We start from the raw sequence: 23,900 nt of genomic DNA on the forward strand, positions 1-23,900 counted from the left end.
GCTAAGATCAATATTAACACTTTGTTTGATAAGCTTATTAAGATATTTAATTCTGGCGGATAGTTGTTGATATTCAATATCATCAATTCTTGGCACCCCTAAAAGAACCTTCTCGTAGCTTTAAAAACACTTATTGAGAAGCTTTAAGGTTAAGTCTTCACAACAAACTTTCCACGTCAAACATATCATTGGATAAGCATCATTTTTTGAGAAGTTTGTATTGGAGTTCGTTCGTTCGAGCTACCTTTCTTCTTTGACCAAAACTCACGAGCGTATGCAGTTGCGCACTCCAAGTTCGGTGAGGTCACTTTTCATTTAGCGCGCCACATGATCTGCGGCCTTTCTTGACTGCGCTGTCTGTGGGCGTAGATTCGAAGACTTTTTGGGCCGTAATTTTGGTTTCTATGGCATTTACCTAGATATCTCAGGCGTTGGACTTTAATCCTTCTGGCTAAGTCTACGTCGCTGCACAGCCCGTGCAGCTCGTCGTTCTGTCTTTTTCTCCACTCACCTTCAATGAAAACGGTACCGCAGATCACGCGAAGAACTTCTCTCTCGAAACGACCCAAGGTGCTTTGGTTGCTCTAAAGAGGGTTTTACTACTAATTTATTTCTTATCCCAAAGAATCAGCTTTTAGCAAGATTAGTTCTTTGTTTGATCTCAGCGCTGATGTTGTTTTCTGTGTTCATAGTGGAGCCTAGCTAGACATAGTCCTTAACTATTTAAAAGTTACATCTGTCGATGGTGCAGTTTCGACCGAGACGTCGTCGATGTTTTAGGTCATTTCTTGATGATAGCATGTACTTTATTTTGCCGTCATTGACCGCTAAACCCATTTTACACCTCTGCTTTAATACAATAAAAGCCCTGAGTTCTTTCCAATATGTCAATGTCAACAGCATAGCATAAGCTAGTAATTGGACAGACTTTTAAAAGATAGTGCCTCTAAAATTGACTTTGGGAGCTCTGCTCTATTCTTTCAAGGACGATGTTACAGAAATCACATGACAGTGGCTTTTCTACAGAGTATTTTGACTTCAAAAGGTTCGTTTAAGTTGTTTCCAATTTTAATGGAACAGAACACGATTTTCATGGTAATTGCACAAAAGGAAGAGTTTGGCACGGATGCCAAAATAAGACATGGCTCTATACAATTCGTCCCTCTAGATGCTGTCATTTTCTGCCTTGAAATTTACGAAGAAATGGTGGGTGTCGATTTGATGTTCTTGGATTTGTGAAATTTCCTGGTATAAAGCCATACTGATTAGGACCTTCGATATTGTTGACGGTGAGCGATGTTATAGAGACTGATTTCTCTATAGTTAGTGCATCCATTTCTTCTTTTTTGGTATCGGGCTTGTTGGGAATATTCAACAATATTAACACGTCTTATTGTAAGATCATTTATATACATATCTCATCTCTCTTACTTTTCTCTTTTGTAAGCTATTAGAATCATGTTATTGTAAACCTAATCAATTCTATTTAATGCAATAAACACTCACTCTAGTTTTGTACTCCACAGTGATCGGTCGTTCTTATTCTAACAGGTTATGGGCCCAGACCCAAGTCTACTGTGTTAACGGTTCCTTTTTTTTTTCAGTATACTAAAGTGTAGGTTTTTTTTTGCATGATTGCTTTTGCATGTGATTTGGAAGCACATTTTTTTTTGTATACCTAAGTACATATTATTAAAATATTGGGAAAATGGATAGTGTCGATTTAATGAAAATTGACAAGCTTTTAAGTTCAGACCAGTGGAGTACATGGAAATTCCAAATGAGAGTCATGCTAAGTGCCAGTGATATGTATGATATTGTAACTGGTGTGATGCAGAGCCCTGCATGAGGCTGCAAAGTTAGTGGAATGGCAAAAGCTTGATAGAAAGGCGCAAAAGGTTATAGTCATGGGTGTAGGTTCGCAAGCACTCGTTCATCTCATGAATTGTTCTACATCGCATGCCATGTGGCAGAAATTAGAATCGGTTTACGAGCAAAAAGCTTCTACCAATATACACTTGCTCCAGCAAAAGTTTTATAGCTTTTCGAAAGATGCATCTGACGATGTTGCAACTCACATTTCTAAGCTTGAGTCGATTGCACATCAATTAAAAGATTGCGGTGAATCGATTTCCGAGAACATGCTCATTACAAAAATAATCATGACACTTCCAAAAGAATACAACCATTTTTTTACTGCTTGGGAGTCAACAGTACAAAATGAGAAGACAATAGACAATCTTACGGCTCGTCTGCTAATGGAAGAGTCACGCTTGAGTTTACAGGTGCATAATGAAATTGCAACATCGACAACAAGTGCATTGGTTGCAAAAAGGGGAGCACATTTTTCAAGCGGTCTTCATAAATCCAAGGGGAAGCCAGGAAAGTGTTTTCTCTGCAAAAAGCCAGGCCATTGGAAAAAAGATTGCCCATCTAGGCAAGGAAATGGGAGTCGGCATAGGCATGGACATGTTGCTCAGCAGGAGTTCCAAAGTGATGCTTTTGTATGCACATCTATGGTGGTTGCGTCATCTGAAAGCAAGAGCAGTGAATGGTTTTTGGACTCCGGGGCCAGTGATCACATGACGTTTCGCCTAGATTGGTTTCAAGAATATGTGCCCTTCAAGAATCACAGTTTGTTCGCGTAGGTAACGGGGAAATTATCAATGCAGTAGGTAGCGGTAAAATCAGCATTCTATCGTATAACGGTGAAATCTGGCTACCTAAATTCCTCACAAACGATTAAAATCAACTAAGTCCGAATGTCACCTTTTGCAAAATGGACGCACTGTTGCAGTGGGAGTGCGGGAGTCCACTCTATTTAAGATGATGTTTAAGATTGTGGTACCTGCAATTGCCAATGTAAGCGATAAAATTGATGATATTAAGATTTGGCATGAACGCTTAGGGCACCAAAATGTGAATTATGTTCGTAGTTTTTTGAAAGAGCGTGGTATAGTTTTTCGTGACTCAACTAACCTCTTTTGTGATGCATGCGCATTAGGAAAAATGCATCGGTTTCCTTTTGAAAGTAATAGTAGAGCAAGCTCTGTAGGGGAGCTGGTGCACGCTGATTTGTGTGGCCCTATGTAAAACATTTCAGTTGGTGGTTCTAAATATTTCCTTTTACTCAAAGACGATTTTTCCAGGTACAGGGTATTATATTTTGTAAAAGAAAAAAATGAGGTTCTCGAATGCTTGAAATAATTTGTAAGTAAATTGAAATTAGAAACTGGGATGGTACTTAAGACAATTCGGACGGACAATGGACTAGAGTTTGTTAATTCAGGTCTGAAAGATTTTCTTAATAAAGAATGCGTTCGCCATCAGACATCTGTGCCCTATTCACCACAGCAAAATGGCAGGCTGAGAGAGATTTAAGAACAATCGTTGAGGCAGCCAGGACTATGATTTACGCCAAAGGTTTAACTTTAAGACTATGAGCAGAAGCAGTGAGTTACGCATGTTTTCTATTAAATCGGACGGGACCGACAGATTCTAACAAAAAAAGTCCAATAGATTTATGGATGGGAACTGATCAGCAACAAGACTATACAAGTTTTAAGGTTTTTGGGGATGAATGTTATGCTCACATTCCATCGCAAAAACGTCGAAAGTGGGATCCAAAGTCTCAGCGCGGGTTTTTTGTGGGATATCCAGAGAACACCAAAGGATACCGCATTTACTTTCCAGCCAGTGATACGATTAAGGTGAATCGAGATGTTGCGTTTAAGAACTTGGTAGAAAATACGGTTATTCTGCATGAAAACACAAAATATCCTGAAGTCAACAGAATTGAAAACGTAAAAGATGAAATGGCATATCAACCAGAAAACAAAGCTGATGATTTCCCTGATTTATCAAATGAGCCTGATGAAGAGTTAGCCACTGAAAAGGTAAATAAAGTTAAACAAATTAAAAAATTAATGCAAACTAAACAAAAAGAACCTACTGAACCAACTGAACCTATAAGCAGTCGTTTGAGAAATTCTCAGAAAGAAAATGGAAATTCCCTAGTTTCTATTTTGGAAGCAGGAGCTTTTGTGGACAAAGCTTGTGAACCAAGAAGTTATGAAGAGGCTATTGAATCAAAAGAAAAGGAAAAGTGGCAGGCGGCAATGGAGGAAGAAGTCGAGGCTCTGAAAAGAAACAACACCTGGGAGCTGGTCGAACTTCCATCTGGCAAAAAGGTCATCGATAATCGTTGGGTTTTTAAGATTAAACATGAAACAAGCAATGAACCAGAACGATACAAAGCCAGGCTAGTTGTTAGAGGGTTTTCACAACAGCAAGGGGTAGATTACAAGGAGACGTTTAGCCCTGTAGCTAGGTTTGGTTCCATTCGTTTGATTCTTGCTATTGCGGCAAGCAAAAACTTGTCTTTAAAGCAATTTGACATAAAAACAGCTTTTCTTAATGGAGATCTTCAAGACGAAGTTTATATGCGACAACCCTGTGGCTTCCAAGATGACACGGATCGAGTTTGTTTATTGAAGAAAAGCCTTTATGGCTTGAAACAAGCTTCAAGATGTTGAAACATAAAGTTTACAAAATTCCTAACGTCGTTTCAACTTAAAGCTACTGAAGCTGATCCATGCGTGTTCGTTGGGAAAAATATCATCATGGCTATATACATCGATGATGGTTTGATCGCAGGTAACGAGGACGATATAAATGAACTCATTCGACAAATGAAGGTGATTTTTGAGGTGAAAGTGTTCGAGGCTCGATGTTTCTTGGGATTAGACATATGCCGGCAGACAGATGGTTCAATTTTTCTTCAGCAATCTGCTTATGCGGATAGAATCGTGTTGAAGTTCAATATGAATGAGGCAAAACCTGTTTCAACACCGGCTGATTCCATAACCTACAAGGACACTGACAAAATAAAAGACGAGGTACAACATTTTCCCTATAGAGAGGCGGTAGGGAGCCTAATGTATTTGGCAATTGGCAGCAGACCCGACATTTCCTATGCTCTTGGGGTTGCAAGTCGGCACCTGGATAAGCCAACTACACAAGACATTACTGCAGTTAAGCGTATTATTCGATACGTGAAAGGAACACGTCTACTTGGTATATGTTTTAAATCAAATAATAAATTAATCGTTAGTTGTTTCAGCGATGCCGATTATGGTGGTGATACTGAGACAAGACGGTCAACAAGTGGCTTTGTGTTCCTACTGGGTCATTCACCAATATCATGGTCTTCACAACGCCAACAATGTGTTGCTCTATCGACCATGGAGGCCGAATATATGGCAGGTGCAAACGCAGTAAAGGAAATCGTATGGTTGTTACGATTAATGAACGATCTACTGAAGGAAGGATGTGGCAAACCAAGTCTTTATCTGGATAATCAAAGTGCCATCAAACTAGTACATAATCCAGAATACCACAAACGAAGCAAACACATTGATGTAAGGTTCCATTTCATCCGGGAGAAGTTCGCTGAAGGTATTTTTGAGCTCACATATGTACCAACCGACGATCAACTGGCAGATATTTTTACTAAGCCTTTGCCAAAGACAAGATTCGAATTATTAAGAAAAAAAATTGGAATTATTAATTTATAATTTTTTTTATTGAGATTTCTAAAATTTTATAATTTCTATAAAAAAATGAATTTAAAAAACTAATTGAATTATATTATACCTATATTAAAGTTAAAAGTTATAAATTATTTAATAATGTTGAAAGTGGGAGTGTTGGGAATATTCAACAATATTAACACGTCTTATTGTAAGATCATTTATATACATATCTCATCTCTCTTACTTTTCTCTTTTGTAAGCTATTAGAATCATGTTATTGTAAACCTAATCAATTCTATTTAATGCAATAAACACTCACTCTAGTTTTGTACTCCACAGTGATCGGTCGTTCTTATTCTAACAGGGCTGATACTCTCTTCTAATCAAATTATCTCCAGGTGCTTTTGAAAAGTTCTTCTTCAGCGGCTTTGTATTACTTCAGCTAAGTTGTGATAAATTTGATTTGATCTAGTTTGGAAAGACGGAATTTTTCGCCTTTGTCTGCTGTCAGCGGTATTGCCGAAGTGGTTCATCCATTTCCTCAGCACTGACTGCGGTTCCACTATAATGTTCCCACTTTCGTCTTTGCAGACTTCTCGGTTCGAGGTTAAAGCAATAGTAAATTTAGTTCCACCTGCCCAGGAATTTGTCGAACTTTATTTCTTCTTCTAAACCTCGCATCATATTCGACGGCCTGTCGACATTCCCCATCAAATTAGGAGTTTCTTGTCGGTGTTTGTTTGAAACCCAGCACGTCAGAAGCGGCTTCTCTAATCGCATCCTCGCAATGTTGCTACTGGTTCTCGAAATAGTGTATCGACGGCAGATAACTTCGAAAGAGGTTACTTGGGACTCGGTCCAAAAAGGATCTGGAGATCTTTTGCGATTGTAGCCGTTCGACGTTGTATATTCTTTCAGCATGTCCTTGTTTTGCCTTAGGTCTGGAAAACCGAAGAACTATACATTGGCTACACAGAGATAGTGTTCCGAGTCGATGTTAGCTACCCAAAAAGTTCAGACATCCATTATGCTGCAAGCGTGTCTAGCGTCGATCGTAGCTCGGTCAATATGGTTGATGGTTCATTTGTCGAAATTAAGGTGAGTGAAATGTGTACTGGCTACCAGTACACTTTTGGAAGTGTTGTTGTGGAAGCTTTTATCCCCTACTATTCTCCAAAGATATCTTCCCTTCCAGCTTGGCATTAACATCTTAAAATCGCAGCTAGGCCATTACTTAAATGCGTTTTCCAAGACCTCGAATTACATATCCGTGTTGTTGCCATCCTTCATTTCTGTAGGGACGTGTTTATTTTAAGAAAAATCTATACAAAATATTACGCAAAATTGTTAAAAACCGATTGTTCATAAATGAACATGATCCATAAAAGGGTGCAGCTGCGCATTTCCACAAGACATATAAAAAATAATCTTGTGATAGGGCGTAGAGTCATAGGATAGGAATACATGTGTACACAAAAATAACCAAAGATAACATGGGGTGGAAATGTGTATTCTATTTTAATCAGTGTCTTAACTCGTGTTCCTTAGATTTAAGAAGGTATAAATAGTTGTAACTAAAAATAAACGTTAAAATAAACGCATAACCAAAAACAGACGTTTCATTTACTTCTTTCCAAAATTATTTTCATTGGTCCTTCGAGCCGGATTGTTAGTAGCGATTGAACCAAAGAAAAAAAATATATTTTGTTTTGTCAATTGCCAGTGAGGTAAAAAATTAAAAGTGAAACAAAAAAACTTGGAAAATTCCAAACAAGATTCAAATTGGTAATTAATTGTTTATAAGTTTTCCCCCACCAGTAGTAAAAACTTAGAAACAAGCCAATAGTTGATTTAAATAGGAAAATCCTGAGTATGATCAATCTTCAGCTATTGTACAAGTTACGTTTAATGAAAAATACCGTGGCATGGCAGAAATATCACGTTGTAACTTAAGTTCTATTTGTATTAAACTATTGGAAATTGTGGCACTTGATAGAATTGAATTAGCTTAATCGTCGAAAATTACACGAAGATATGCAGTGGGACTTTGTTTCCGTATAGCTGCCTGATGTAGAAGATTAAACTTTTGACATGGGTTCTTTTGTTCGTGTCTTCAAGATTGATGTGATCTGTGGGATGACTCTCATTATAATTTGAATTTCTCTGCATCGAGATCGAACTAGGGGATACTTGTTTTCGTAAAGTAACTTGTTTTTTAACTTCTTTAAACGGAAATAAATCAGCCTTGTCTAGATCTTCAATTACTTTAAACTTTGTTTTTTCAGTCTACAATCTGGTCAAGTGTAGAAAAATTACATCTTCGTTTTCTTCACAATTGATGGATACATCTAGTGTAGCCACTGATACCAATTCGAATAGCGACTTTTCATCTTTAACTACGTTCTCATTCTGGTACTGGTTTAAAGGGTATCCTTCCTGGCTTGCTTCTCTATGGCTTGCAAATTAACTTTGAGACCATCTATGTTTGATTCTGTTGGATTGTTCGCAATTTTTAACTCTTCATTCTTTAAACCATATTTTAGTTTGGGAAGCTCTTCGAAATACACTTCTACCGATATTGACTTCAAAATTATTTCATTCTATTTAATTATTTTTGTTAAAATAACGTGACTAAACTAACTAAAAATTTTCCTCTTGGGGAGTCTTAGCCTTGCAAAAGTTTCAAGTTCTCGATTAAGTTGAAAATGCACTAACTTCATACTATTTTTCTGAGATCTTTCAAATAAAGGAAATTATGCAAGTTTCACTTGTCAACAATGCCTGATTATATCCTTGTGATTTCGAGTGTATGTTTACACTTTTTCCACAAAAAAAAACTCATAAACTATACAAAATGTGAAAATGGTTTTTCAGTCCCTAAAACTTTTTTTAATTAAAGGTTCCTTTTAAGGAAGCCGTTTAGGTCATACGGAAATAAGCCCCTCCATAAAACTTATTCTTGAAAGAATAAACTTTGAAGAAAAAGTTTGATTTTGTAGGGTTAGTTTTTAGATTATTTTTAGATAACTTACCAACCTCTATGTATTTTTAATATTATTTATTTCTAGGTTATGTATGACTGTAAAACTCTACAAAAATCTTCCACTTCCTGCTGGCAACCCATTACATTCCTCCTTTTTCTTTGATTTGTTCAAATTGCAAAAAAAGGGAAGAACTTTTCGTTTTCATTAGTGAAGTAGAACGTGAAGACATTAAATTTGATTACGATAAGAGTACTTTCTGGTCTGTCAATGTCCTTAAAGATTCTACCTAAAATCAACTGCTTTGGATTGATTCTTCGTAATTTATGTATTTGCATCAACTTGTGTCAATTAAGTTTCGAGTTTCTCGCATCAAATTAATAAAATACTAACTTGATTCAACTTTTGCAATAGGATATATTCGATTCAAGTTACAATTTTATTTATGTATGTTTTTCAATTTAAAAAACGGATATCGTGACTAAGACCGCTTTCAATAGAAGCGCAAAATTTTAAAATAAAGAAACAAAAATTTAATTTATTTTAAACTGGAAAAAGTATAAATCATCTACCTTACACCGTACTTGGATTTTATTTCGACATTATGCGTTTACCTGTACGTCGTAAAATGTAAGTCAATACTTTTTAAATTAGTCGAGAACACGTCTTGAATTGCTTTTAAATTACACAAGTACTGTACATATATGTATGTTATTACAAAACACACAAAAATACATCTTTGAGAATAGGGATTTAGTTACAAATTCTCAGGGCACAAAGTAATGAGAGAAATATAATGTAATTTGTACATCGAACGAGTATATCTTAATAATTTATCAAAAAATAAAATTATCTACAGTAGAACTTCTTTAAAAAAATACTTAAAAGGCTTTGAGTAAAATCCACAAAATAGCAACAAAATAACTATAAAAAAAGAGGCTGGGATGCGACCCACACTTATAATTTATTTCGTTACACAAAATTGTTTTGGAGATACAATCATTTTTTGTCCGTAATTTTTTTGAGGTGACAAACATTTTTTTTTTCAGTTTTTTTGATTTACAAATAAAAAACATTAATTGATTTTTTTTTCCAACACTGTACTAGTTAAGAATCACGTTTCAATTTAAAATATAAAATTTAATTCAGGTCTGGTTCGTGAGATAATTTGGGTTAACCAAATTTGTCACCTTTTTTTAAATTGCTATGGTAAAATACCGCCCACTCAATTTTTTGAGATTCCTTTTTGCTTTTTTCTGCAGTCTTTCTTTGACGAAAAAAACGTTGCGAACGTACGTAGAGACGCACGCGCAGATATCTCTCTAAAAAAATTTCATTTCGACTCTAGGGACCTTGAAACGTCGATAAATGACAAAATTATCTATCCAAAAAATCGGACCGATTACAATAACTTCCTATGGGAAGTTAATAACCTACTTTTGGATTTAGACATTTTTTGAAAGGTTAAACAAAATTTCACACGATGCAAATCGATCTTAAAGTTATAAATAAGAGAGAAGACAGAGTTAGATAAAGTATTTTACGCATTCTTGATGTACGGCTAGAAAAAAGAAATTTTATACGTGACAATGCATTCACACAAAATTCGGGTCTGAGGCAAACTTATGGGCACATCATTTTTAAGCATTGAAGAACGGTTTAAGAAGGCCTGCTTTGCCTTTAACACCGGTAGAAAAACGTTTTTTTATAAAAGGTGGGGCCTTCAATTACAGCCGTTGTATTTGATCTTATGTATCGATTGTGTGGTGGCCTGCGCTACAATATTGAGAAAATATGGAAGATTTAGGGATAGCTAGTGTCGGTACTACAGGCGCTCTTCGATCCTGCCCAACAGATGCCTTAATTATTACTCTGGACCTCCTACCAGTAGACACTTTAATAAAGGGTGGTTTTTTAGCTATTATCTTTTTTCATTGGTTTAAACAGCTGAAGCACGTTTCGTGTTTCGTTTCACAATCAAATATCTTCAGTTTGGTCTAAATTTAACCATAAGTCGTCTTAAAACCGAACAACGCTTGCAAATTATTGAATTTCATTTCAGTCAAGGTCAACATTTGCATTAAATAATCTTTAAACATTAAAATATTTTAGACCGTTTTTTGGACCAAAATAAAGATTTCAAGCTTCTTTCTGAATTGTATGTGTTTTCTTTTTTTAGCTTTTTAAAAATCATCCTCTATAAGGTATCGGCCCTTTATTAAGTAGTAAAAAAGAATCAAACTTTTGATTTTCCAGACCCCATGGGCATGGCAACACTAACGAACTGATTCCAGTCGATCTTTTTGCGACGGACGCCGACAACTGCACTCTGCCTTAAACCTCAGTAAAGATTTCAAAGTCATCTTTCATACTAGAAAAAAATTTGAGGATGGTATAGTTACGAAAGAATTCGAGTTGGAGTTGGGTCGGCAATCTTCTCTTAGTCCTTAAATGTCACTAAGTCTTTTCGGCTTTACTAGTAATCGTAGAATCATGCAAAATACCCAAATCAACAAATCAAACTTAAACCAAAATAGAAACACGACAGCCAGGTGGCTATTATGGCTATAAATTCCACCACAAAATCCTCTATACTGGTCCTCTAATATTCTCCGTGATAAACTGACGACATATTTTAATTTCTCTGACACAACAAAAAATCTTATTTATTCCTACTTGACCAATCGTATGCAAGCTGTATTGTGCAATGGTAAGCTGTCTTTGTTTCTTCCTGTTAGTTCTGGTGTTCCTCAAGGATCTATCCTTGGGCCTTTACTGTTCTCTATGTTCATTAATGATTTGCCATCTGTTTTCTCTTACTGTCGGTTTCATATCTACGCGGATGATGTGCAGTTATACATTTGTTTTCCCATTGGGATGGTTGAAGATGCTATATCTAGCATGAACATTGATTTAAGCTCAATATATGACTGGTCTAACCGCAATGGACTGAAACTTAATCCAGAGAAAACGAAAGCTATCCGCATATCCAAAAATAATCCTCACCTTCAAAACCTTCCTCGCCTCCTTTTAAATACATGCGAAATTGAATATGTCACCAATGTAAAAAACCTGGGTATAATCTTAAACAATAAACTAACATGGGACACTCATATAGATTCTATAATTGCCAAGATATATGGCTCACTTAGAGGACTATCTGTAACTAAAACAATACTCTCTACTCAAGTCAAATTGAAGCTTGTAAGATCGTTTGTACTACCCATATTATCATATGGGTGTGAGTTGTTCGCAGATCCCGATTTTCATTCACTTCAAAAGTTAAAGGTTGCTTTCAATGCTATTGCCCGTTACGTTTTCAACCTTCGAAGGTTTGATCACATCTCGCTTCAGGCTCGTCAACTTTTGGGTTGCAAATTAGAAGCTTTCTTTATGTATCGGTGTTGTTTGTTTCTCTTCAAATTAATTGTTGATAAGACTCCGAACTATCTATTTTCCAAACTTAATTTCTGTTCTTCAAATCGTTCCATTCTATTACGCTCCTCACGGTATACCTGTTTGACATCACGCAGACAATTTTTCGTTTTTGCTGTCAGACTGTGGAATAATGTTCCCAGTCACATGAGGTCTGGAATCGAAAACAAAAAGTTTAATGAACTTATCTTTGAATATTTCTCTAACATGAACTGATATGACTTTTTTATTATTTATTATTTATCTTCTTCTTTTGCGACTTTGCTTTAAATTTTATTAAATTAATCTAAAAACTTTATTAAGCTTAAATTTACTTTTGTAAAATTAACTAGTAATATTTTGTTATAATTGTTATTTAATTTTGCTATAATTGTTATTTGATATAATACATTCTTGCATATAAGGCCCACGCATAATATAGCAAGAGTAACGATATGAGAGCATGCAGCAAAGCTTGCATAGCTGCGGAGGCCAACTTGAAAGCGAAACTGTTATTCATTCCTTTGTAAATGTCCTGTTTCGGGCCAGTTCTAGATTGTTAACCTTCGGAAGGGCATTGCTCAAATATCTTGACGAACTTCCCGAGATGAAAATCAAAGACCTGATTTCCTTTCTCAATGTGACGAACTGGGTCTAGGATCGCATCTTATTATATCTTTATTTGTCATTACATACATAGGTCCAACGAGTTTATGTAACCAAAACGACGCTTTACAGTGCTTATTAAGTCGCTCAGAAAGGGCTACTTGTGACTGCCATATCTACCTACCTACCTAGCTAATGATTGAACCCGAAAAGGATTAGGACCGTGAAACAACTTTTCAAGGTTTTGAGCTTTTGTATTAAACGTACTTGGCTTTCTACTACTTCAACCTTTGAAGACATCTATTATAATCAGTTAGGAGTTTTTTGTTTTGCTTTTGTTTAGTCGACTTTTCATTGACCATTTTCTGCTGCAAGATGTGTGGGTTTTTGGTTTTAGATAATATTAAAAGAAGAGGTTTAAAATTATTACAGAATCAACAAATGCTCATCTGTTTACCCTTGAATCCAACTTTGGCTATACTATGAAGTACAGAGGTTTGTTTTCTAGCAGTACAACGCGAATGTGAAATACGCCTTGAGTTTGATTTTTTTAAAATAAAACAAAAATTGTTATCGTTTATATTAAAAACTTTTAAATGTTGATGTTTAAAAATGTCCCACTAAAATCTTGTATTTGTATGGTATATCATAAAAATTGAAATGTTGAAGTTTTACTTTTTTTTTTGTTCGGGTAAGAGAGGTTTTACTGTAATTGAAAATTAATTATTATTTTTTTATAAGAACAAGAAGAAAATGCTGTATCTGCTGTATAAAGACGATGATATGTAGAAATGAACATTATTTACTTCTATATTACATATGCTAAAATATTATGTACATTGAACGAACATACCTTCAAAAAATAATTATGGAGATAGGCCATAACCAATATACTTTAACTTATTTAAAGAGCTCCTATGATTAATGAGAGATCGTAATTCCCAGAAGTTCACTACTTTTGTTGACGTTAATATAAAATGTTATATAGGTATCCATTAATTTAGCTTTACTAATAGAAGTTATGGTTTTAATTTTGAAGCCTACACAACCAATCATAATATTAGTAATGAAAGAGGTAATTGAATTAAATATAAATTTGTCTTGACTTCGAAGAATTGAACTTAATTGTTGTCTACGCACTCAAAGAGTATTTGGTACCTTTTCTATGCCAAACATTTACTGTGAGCATAAAGAAAAGAAGCTAGAGTTTAAGAATGATAGGATGTGATAAGGTATTACACATTCGCATAGTACGGCTAAAGAAGGAATTGTTACAGTTGATTTTTTTAAAGGAGATAAATTTAACTTCGTTACGACGCGAAAAATTTAAATGAATGAACAACAATTATTTTTGAAGTTATTCTTTTAATACTTAACGTTAAAGGAAGTTACTTACAAGTATAAGAGGTTTATAAAAGCTTAAAATTACTACTCGGAGTAAATTGAAAATCAAAATTTCTAAGCCGTCCCTAGGGATTGGGTTTGGGCTGGAGCATTGATGTCATTGGACTTTTATTCTTTTAACCAGGTCAGTGTTGCTGTACAGCCAGTGCAATTCGTCGTTGTATTTTTTACTCCATTTTTCATCTATGCAAACTAGACCAAAAATTAGTCGAAATATTTTTCTCTTGAAGCATCCTAAGACGCTTTCATTCTTTTTTGAAAGGGTCCCACCCTTGGAATACAAGAGCAAAATATTGTGTTGGCAATATTATCCATCAAATCAAACTCTACAGGCCTGGATTTAATAGAACCCAAGTTCGTTAAATTGTTACTACCATATTTACTTCGCTATATTACTCATTAATAGTATGCTAACCACATCCAAGTTTCCATTATAATGAAAGAACGCGAAAATTATTCCCGTCCCTAAAAAGCAAACAGTTTCTGCTACAGAATATCGGCCCATTGCTATTCTTCCGTTTCTTTCAAAGGCGTTCGAAAAGACTATTTTGAAGCAGATACAAAAATACCTAACAATTAACAACCTGTTAAGTTTCTGTCAATCTGGTTTTTGTCCAATGCGCAGCTGCAAATCAGCCTTACTTTTCGTGATTGATGAAATAAGAATAGCAATGGACAATGATTATATGACACTGCTAATGCTTTTAGACTTTTCAAAGGCAAAAGCTACTTAGCTTTGGTTTTTCCTTAGAATCATGTGCGTGATGGTAAGTGAACGTTCTTCTTCCTTTCTCAATGTCTTAGCTGGAGTGCCTCAGGAATCTATCCTCGGACCAATTCTCTTCTCACTATATTTAAACGAGCTTTCACGTGTTGTTAAAAATTGTCTGATTCATCTTTATGCTGATGATTTACAGCTCCTTATAAGTCGACCCTTTGTAGCAAAAAATTATGCCGTAGATTTAATGAATGAGGACCTGCTCCTCATTGTACAATGGTCCAAAAAGAACCATCTTTGCTTAAATCCTCTCAAATCAAGAGCTCTTCCGATCTATCACAAAAACCTTTGATTTTTCGGTCCTAAACCCCTTAAATCTTGAAGTCGAAGTCATTGACTATGTCAATACTGCCAGAAATTTAAGGATAATTTTCAATCGTACCGACCATCTCAATAGTGCCATTGGAAAAGTCTTCGTGCTCTTCAGTTCACTCGAAGTTTCAACCCTACTAAACCTAAATTGCTACTTTCCAAAACTCTTTTACTACCTGTTATGTTATATGCATGTGAGTTTTTTTTTGCAACTTGGACTCTGCCACTAGCCGCAAATTAAATGTTGAATATAATAACATTACCCGCTACGTCTATAATCTGCGACGATATCACCACATATCGAACTTTGCACAACGTATATCTGGCTGTAGTCTTGACAGATTACTAAACTTCCGATCGGTGAGCTATCTGCATGAAATCATTCAAACTCAAAAACCGGATTATCTACATAACAGGCTGAACTTCCCTATTTCCTTAAGATCTTTTGTCCTTATACAACCTCCATTTAAATATCTCACTACTGAGCGTCAGTTTTTTGTCCATGTTACACGCCTTTGGAATTCCCTGCCCACCGCGATGAGAAGTATAAGAAGCGCGAATAGGTTTAAATCTTTAGTTTTAAATTATTTGGTAAATCGTTCATAATATTTATTAGGTAAGTCCTCATCTTTCTCCTTTTTCTTTTTCTTTTTTATTTTCTCTTTTTTACATTTTCATATAAAAATTATATGTTTGTAAATAGACCCTCTTTTTTTCTCTATTTTATTTTATTTAAAATTCAAATTTTGTTTATATAAATTAATTTAAAGGATTCAAACTTTATAAGACTTATGTCCTAGTTTGTAAGCGATTTTGAAATAAATAAATACAATACAAATACCTCAGCGCTATAGATGAGAACCGTTAGTTGGATAGATTGCTTTCTAAGTCCAAAGAAGTAGCGATTCGCAAGAGTTATTCTTAGTTCAATTTCAGCGCTGATGTCGTTGTCCGAGCTTATAGCAGTGCCTAAGTAGACAAAGTTCTTAACTACCTGAAAGTAATAGCTGTCAATGGCTGAACTTATAATATAAAAATAATAAGGGATACTTCTATTTCCTTCATCACAAATCTTATTCTCAAAAAATTGAAGCTATGTATAAACCGTATATTTCTTCAACTTGCACTCAGTGGTTTTTCTCTATCTGTTAAAACCTCATTCTGCCACCTTGTGAAAATCATCAAAAACTAATCTTCTCTTTTTTCACCTGCTTTTAAAAGGAACCAAAGAACTAAATCTAAAAATATTATATTTTAACTTTGAAAATTTAAAGTTAAAAGTTATAAAATGAAAATATTTTAAAATTAGTCCAATAAAGAAAAGATAAATAATAATGTTCAAAGTATGAAAATGCTTTCTAGTTTCAATAATGACATAAAATCTACATTCAAAATTTATATCTAAAAAACTGTCGCTCATACGCCACCGTTTTCGGTTTTAAAGTTTTTAAATAAAATGGAATAATAAATAATCTTTTATATAAAAATAATTCGGGTTTTAATTCCTGGCTTTATAACTCCAGAACGCACGAACCGATTTCCACGGTTTTGCATTCGTTGTAAAAGTCTTGGGCTCCATTAGGTTTATAGCAGACAAAATTCAGGAAACATTTCAACAGAAAGGCGGTGAACTCCGTTTAGCTTCCCATAGAAAGCTATTGTAAAAGTTCCGAACAGTGGAATTAAAAGTTTTTAAATTGTTTGATGTTTCAAGGGCCCTGTTTCCTAAACCAAAGCTTACTTTTGGGAACCTTTTTTAGTCAACTATATCTCTAGAAACGTCAGAGATATCGACTAAAATATACAAAAGTTAAATATGAAATAAAACAAAACTACAGATATGTAATATTAAATCTTTAAAATTAATAAAATAAAGAAAAGTGAAATAGAATATGGGAACAATCCTCCAAATGCAATGAAATAAAATTACAAATTCAAAAAATTGACAACAAGACAAACTAAAATAATAAAATAAAATAATATAAACATATTTTGCAAAACTTAAGGGAGATTTTTCTTGCTTTTAACAAAATACCTGAATTCTTGAGCGAAATATGAATAAAAAATACTCAGTTCGAGTTTTTTAATGATTTAAGTTTTTTAAGTGCATTAATTCAAATATTTTCGAACGCGTAGGTACAAATATGTTTGGGTCATTTATTCTTTCACGCAACTTTCTATTTCGATAGAAATACAAAAATACACTCAGTAAATATTTCTAAATAGACGGGAATCTTTTGAGTTATCTACTCGTAAACAGCGGCGGCTAACTTTCCTCAACTTACAATTTTTCACTGGATGCAGTTAGACTTGTTTTTTCAAATCTATCTCATAAGCATCAGGCTGTTAGTTTGGAAAAAAAGGCCTTCAAACTTTGTGTTCATATCCAAAATGGAGTTCAATTTTAGGCCCAATACTTTTTTCAATTTATGTGAATGAAGTACTAGAACTATTGAAGCATCGCCATAAACAACTTTTTGGCTAATGATCTTCAACTCATGGATAATTACGATAATGAGTATTGTGTTGTCAGAATTAACGAAGATTTTCAATTAGAGATTCATCCATTAATAGTGTCCTGACCTTAAATCCATTTAAAATCAAATGCATCGTCATGTTTAGAAAACATTTAAGTTGTCACATTTTCTCACAAAATTCTGTTACGGAGCGAAGTGAAATAACCTAGGCATTTGTTTCAATAGGAACCTAAGTTGGAATAATTATTATTCAAGTTGTCGGAAGGGTTTTCCAAGTACTTAAAATTTTAAAGCAAAATCGCTTGTCATTCCATTCTTAAGAAATCTTTACATCGTTTTGGAGAAAGAAAGATTATTGCACTTGATATTTCAAAAGCATTTGATAAGAGTTTGGCACCAAGCTCTCTTATCGAAAATGCGTGCTTTTGGTATTGATGAATCTCTTCTTCGTTGGATTAGAAATTACCTTTCTAACCGTTCAATACAAGTTGTATTGGATGGTTACAAGTCTGAAATTCATAAAATAAATGCTGGTGTTCCCCAGGACTCCGTTTTGTCTCCGACACTCTTTCTTATATTCATAAATGATCTTATGTCTGCCACTTTTAATCCATTAACCTGTTTCGCCAACGACAGTACCCTCAGCTTCTCATACTCGTTTATAGATTCACATCCTTGTCATTCGGATGTGGAACTTCAACGGCAGCGTATGATAAGCTCATTAAATTCTGATCTTGACAGCATTGTACAATGGGGAATCAAAAACCGTGTAGAATTTAATGCTTCGAAAACTCAATGCTGTCTCCTGTCGTTAAGGCGTAACATACCCCCAATGCCACTATCTATGAGTGGCACTTGCATCCAAGAAACTAATCAACTGTCAGTACTTGGTATGTGTATCACAGATCACCTTTTATGGAACGATCATATATTTGATATTGCCCAAAATGCTGCCAGGTGCTTAAGATTTCTCCGACGGTGCAAGAAATTTGTCACCCCTTCTGATCTGGCTGTAATTTACAAAGCCTTCAGCCGTCTAAAGCTTGAATATAACTCGCATATCTGGGCAGGTGCCCCTAAAACAAGTTTAAATCTCTTGGATAGAATACAAATAAGGGCTTTAAAAATGATAGGCGATAGAACTATAATTGAAACATTTACATCGCTAGAACACCGCCGCAATGTTTCATGCTTTTCGTTGTTTATCGATATTTTTACAAACAATGTTCTGTTGAACTAGCCAGTTGCATTCCACCCCTTAAACGATTCAGCCGTACTCGCACTTCCAGGAATGCTCATCAGTTTACCCTTGAGCTCAATTTCGGGCGTACTGTCAATTATAGAGAGACTTTCTTAAATCGCACATTAGCCAACTCTGTTTTTCCCTCCCATTTTGATGTTCACAACTTTAAGACCAATGTGCACCGGTATCTCCTTTTAAATCCTTCCCTATTTTCCTAATGTTCGCACTGTGGTTAAATGTAAACATATAAAGGGTACTAATTACCCCTTGAGTGCCTGCAAATTATAAAAAAAAAAAAAATTATGGGTTCGAAATTTTGTGTAAGTTCGAAAGTATCAGCATTGAAGCACGATTTTTTTTTATTAATCCAGATGGTTGATATCTCTCAGTTCTCGATTAGCAGATATGGTTTTTTTTTTGACAATTCTCGTACCGTGTCGCATCCTTATACCTGAATGATACTCTTCAGTTTTCGATCTCAAAACTCTTGAATCAAATAATTATATCTCGTTTTACTTTCCTCTAATCTGAGCTATAGTTTTATGAAATTGCTGCTCTTTTCCACAACATGTTACTCTACTACACGACTTATACTCTATTTTTATAGAACCTAAAAAACACTTGCAGAAATGAAACCATCCGTTAATTTTAAAACTATCCTATAAACACTTCCTTTAATAATGTAAGTTTTTTCAAAATTATGGAAAAACTCATTATTTAAATGCCTTTGTACATCCACGTGTGTTAATTCACGAGCTCAATTTTAAGTGGTGAATTCTAGAATATTTATAAAATTAAATATTTCTTTTTAACTATGCCACATCATTATAAAAGTCACTAAACTGTTCTACGAAATCTGTCATCCACAATTTAAAATTTTCGATTCAAATAACGATATTTCCCTTCTAAACCACCGTAAAATCATTACTGTGGCTGTGTCATGCTCTTATCCTCTATAAGGTTTGTATGTCCTTAAATATATGTAACACATTGATGACTTGATTTTTAATCAACTAATGGGTAAAAACTTATACACCAGCACATTCCTACCTACATACATATGTATGTACCTATACCCCAAAGCTTAGACAAAATATGAGATATACTATATATGCCTAGGTATGTATATAATATAGAAATTTAAAATTCATAGGTATACATTTTACATGTGAGAATTTTATTCATCAAAAACATCATCATCATCTTCTTTACTTATTTTCTATCTATTTTGTTTGTTTTCTTTTTCAGTTGGTGCTTCACTTGGTAACATCGTTATAGCAGCAAACTTCCTTCAGATAAAAAGGCCACCAGTAACGAGACTTTTAATATCACAGCCAAATGTGCCACATTATCTACCGTGTTCAGCCTCAATAAACTATGATCCACGTAAGTATATAAAAGTACATTTACAGTTATGGCCAGAATAATAGGATTAACTTAAAATATAATTACAAAAATCAAACATGCTTTTTAAAGGAGAAAATTCTTAATAATTTGTGCGACAGTTTGGAAAACGTATAAGATTTAGTTAAATTCCTCAGGGAAAGAAGTAGCAAAGAGTCAACATTTCCATTTACTAATTTAATAGTTAACACAAAACATTAATAAAAAACGTCTGCTCTCAAGACTCGTCATATCAATAAGTTTTAGTCTTTTTTGAAAAGGTGGAAGATTGTAGGGATCTAAACCCGCTTAGCTCAAATCTCAGGGCCTATTTTGTTCCAATTCTAGTCTAAGTTTATGACTATCATAATTTGGTTCTCAAAACTGATAAATGTATTCGAGAACTGGTCGAACAATTGATATAAAAAGCTTCTTTATAACAAAAGTTTTGGTTTCCTCTTAATCCAGTCAAACATTGTTAAAAGTTTTTCATTTATCAGCACAGTTACGAACACACCAATCAAAAACGAGTTAAGTTAATTTATTGCAGTTTTTTATAATCACAAGTATTTGACATAGACATAATAAAGACAAAATAAAAAGAAAAGGCCATAAATGGCTACCTTGCGGGATTCCAAAGTTAACTTTGAAATTGCTTGATTTTCAACCATTGAAAAGTATGATCTACCAAATAAATGCAATTGAAGCCATTTTATGAAGTGTTAGCAAAAAACAAGATTTCTTAATTTAAAAAAGCAAAACTCGATGCAAGAGTTTGTCAAAAGCCTTACTTAAGTCATTAAAAAACAAAATTCCAACTGTTGTTTGTTTTAAATTGAGTCAGTAAAGTTTTCTGCTAGTTTCAATAAATAAGGACCAGAAGTAATTCACGAATAATAATGGCTTCAAAGAGTTTCGGAATTACAGATAATCAAGCAATACCCGTGTTTTGTTGGAAAATCTATCCATAGTATAGTATAATTTTACACGAATAACAAAAACAATATCCATAGTATGAATAACACCGAAAAAGTTAGAGTAGAATCTTACTATGGATGGGTGTTTGATATTTATACGAGTCTCGAATGGATCTTATGTGATTTCGTTCTCAAATGTTGGTATTGATACTGCATCTCGATGGCTGTGTTCGTTGAGTAGTTGTGCATTTGCAATCATGTGCGTTTTCTATTATGGAAAAAAATCAATCTATTAATGTTGATATTATTTAGTTTTGTTAGTAAATATTATCTAACTGGGCTAGTTTTGCAAGATAAAACAATGGAAAAGATATATATGTTTTTCTATGTTTCCACCAAAGGTTTATCTCAGTTTTGATAAATTGAATCTCTTTGGTATTTTCACCGCACAAGAAGATTTAAACATGATTAAGTTTCTCAGCACTTTCTAAAATGCAAATAGTGTTTCGATGGGTGAAGTGCAAGTGAGATAGTTTGATTCGTGTTAAACAATGAAGAACTGATTAGTTCAGCACTATATAAGAATTCCTACTCCATGTCCATTTTTTTGTAATTTGAATGAAACAAAACTATATTTTTTGTACACAAACATGCAAATAAACAGACCATAATGCATTATCTGTAAAACCAACTGCGCCATACAGGTTTTTCTTCACAAACTTTGACTCGACTCCAATCCCCTACGGAATTCGAGTCGAATCAACCTCATTTCAACTAGATTCAGGTATATAAAGAATTGAGGTGAGCTTCAAGCTCGCTTCAACACCACATGTTAATTTAGTAGTCTACGAACAAACCCCCTCCTTGAAGCAATTGTTGAATGAACTTTTTTATCTCAATCCCAATTTCTAGATGTTTTCTTACTTTTTCTTCTTGAAAATTTTCCATTTTATTAGTTTTAGTTAATTTTTTTTACTAAGTTTAATTTAAGTTTTGATTTTCATAAAAATTTCTTGTATTTGTGTGTTTTTATTTATTATTATTCTGACAAATCTTCTTTCAGTTGTACCAATTTTTAAATACAAAAATCTGGATATTGTGGATCGTTTTGTTGGCAATTTCTCACTTTACTATATATGGAACTCCAAAAAAACGTACTTAATAGATCTGTTATATTTAACTTTGTATTTTTTAACTGGATTGTTATGGAACTTTTCCAAATAGATGAAAACACACGAGAAGAAATTGAAAAAACGACTCACACCATTTTTTCAAATTGTAAATGGTATACCATTAGGACCTGGTTTACAAGTGTCTCCAATATTAGATTTTAGCATTGTAAATTTGTCAGTATAAATATTGAAAATCATGTCAGTCCGTCACACGTTGAAATATCACATTTTAAGATATCACAGCTAAGAGTATCAAAGTTGTAAGTACCACGTAGTAAGTACCAGTGCATGAACACTTTGAATGAAGTCCCGAAAAAAAGTTGTGTAAAATCTAGCATCTTGTCTTTTAACAATCATCAGTCATCGAACTTGAGAATATCTTGTTTTTTCGATTTTAAAATTTAAAGCTTTTTGTTTCACTATCATCGCAATCTGCAACGACAAATTTTTTAAAACTGAAGAGGAACAGATTCTAGAAAATATCGACGACTTGATGGTCTTGGCATATTTTAGTGAAAACTATTGCTATTATTGAATTTGTTAACAAATTTATAAACGCTGACGCCAATAGGATAGTAGTTTAACTAGCAATCGAACAGTTATAGAGTAACAAATAGTTTGAATGATTCATATTCAATACTTTTGGTTACGAGAATTTTGAAATTATGTCAAAGTTTTCTTTACCTACAATTTTGAGTACTATTATCAATAATAAACTACACTATTTCAAAACACTAATTTGGAAAAAACTTCCAGGTATCCATTCCATCCAGGGATGAATGGGAAGACAAAAAAATTCTGCGGATGACAAAAGCATTCATTTTTATACAGATGGATCTAAACAAATGAGGGAGTTTGTAGTGGTTGTACTCAGAAAAGCTTAATCTAAGCATCTCATTTCGCCTCCCTAATCATTGTAGTGTCTTCCAAGCGGAAATTTAAGCGATCAAAGAAGTTCTCCTGACTAAGAGAAAACACAAATTTAGCATAATAATTTGATTCCTCTTTTTAATTTGATAAAATTTAAATCTGAACATAATAAGTATTAAAAATAAGACTCTATGTTTTAAAATGCTTAATGATAATAAATAAATACAAATACAAATACAAAACATGATATTAGCATCTGATATCCGCATCTCTTCTCACAGTCAGGCTGCTATTAAATCTCTTGACGGTGTCATAACCAAATCTCAAACGGCCCTCGATTGTCGATAGTCTCTTATAGACATGGCGCATCAATTTAACATTCATCTCTGTTGGGTGCCGGGCCACAAAAACATCACAGGAAATTGTAGAGCCGATGAACTCGCTAAAAATGGAACCGTCATACCTATTTCACCTGAAAGGGAGAAGATAGGTATACCGATAGCTACATGAAAGTTCTGCTAAAAGAAACAGCTTTTGCGATAACAAACTCTAGGTGGCACAATTTACCAACATGCGCATGGCCACAAAACTCTTATGGACTTTACTGGACCTAAAGCGCTCTAATGACTTGCTATCTTAAAGCGGACTTCATTTTAGCTCCCTAATAGGTGTCCTTACGGGACACTGTCTTATATGCAGACACGCAATACGACTTGGTGTAGCCTCAAATGACTTATGCGGGAGCTGTATAAACGAGGAAGAAGAGGAAACAATCTCTCACCTTCTGTGCACTTGACCTGCTAAGACGC

The 23,900-nt window shown here is 34.2% G+C and overlaps 1 protein-coding gene across 2 annotated transcripts in view; it reads left to right on the forward strand.

Annotated features, from left to right (window-relative positions):
* LOC129942587 (uncharacterized) overlaps window positions 1-23,900 on the forward strand; it is a 300,399-nt gene that overhangs the window by 230,512 nt on the left and 45,987 nt on the right. For both annotated transcript variants that reach the window (XM_056051592.1, XM_056051591.1), the window contains exon 3: window positions 19,998-20,135. In XM_056051592.1, coding sequence (XP_055907567.1) covers window positions 19,998-20,135 — 138 coding nt within the window. The remainder of the gene's footprint in view (window positions 1-19,997; window positions 20,136-23,900) is intronic.

This window comes from Eupeodes corollae, chromosome 1 (genome assembly GCF_945859685.1).
Source record: "Eupeodes corollae chromosome 1, idEupCoro1.1, whole genome shotgun sequence".
Classification (NCBI taxonomy): domain Eukaryota; kingdom Metazoa; phylum Arthropoda; class Insecta; order Diptera; family Syrphidae; genus Eupeodes; species Eupeodes corollae.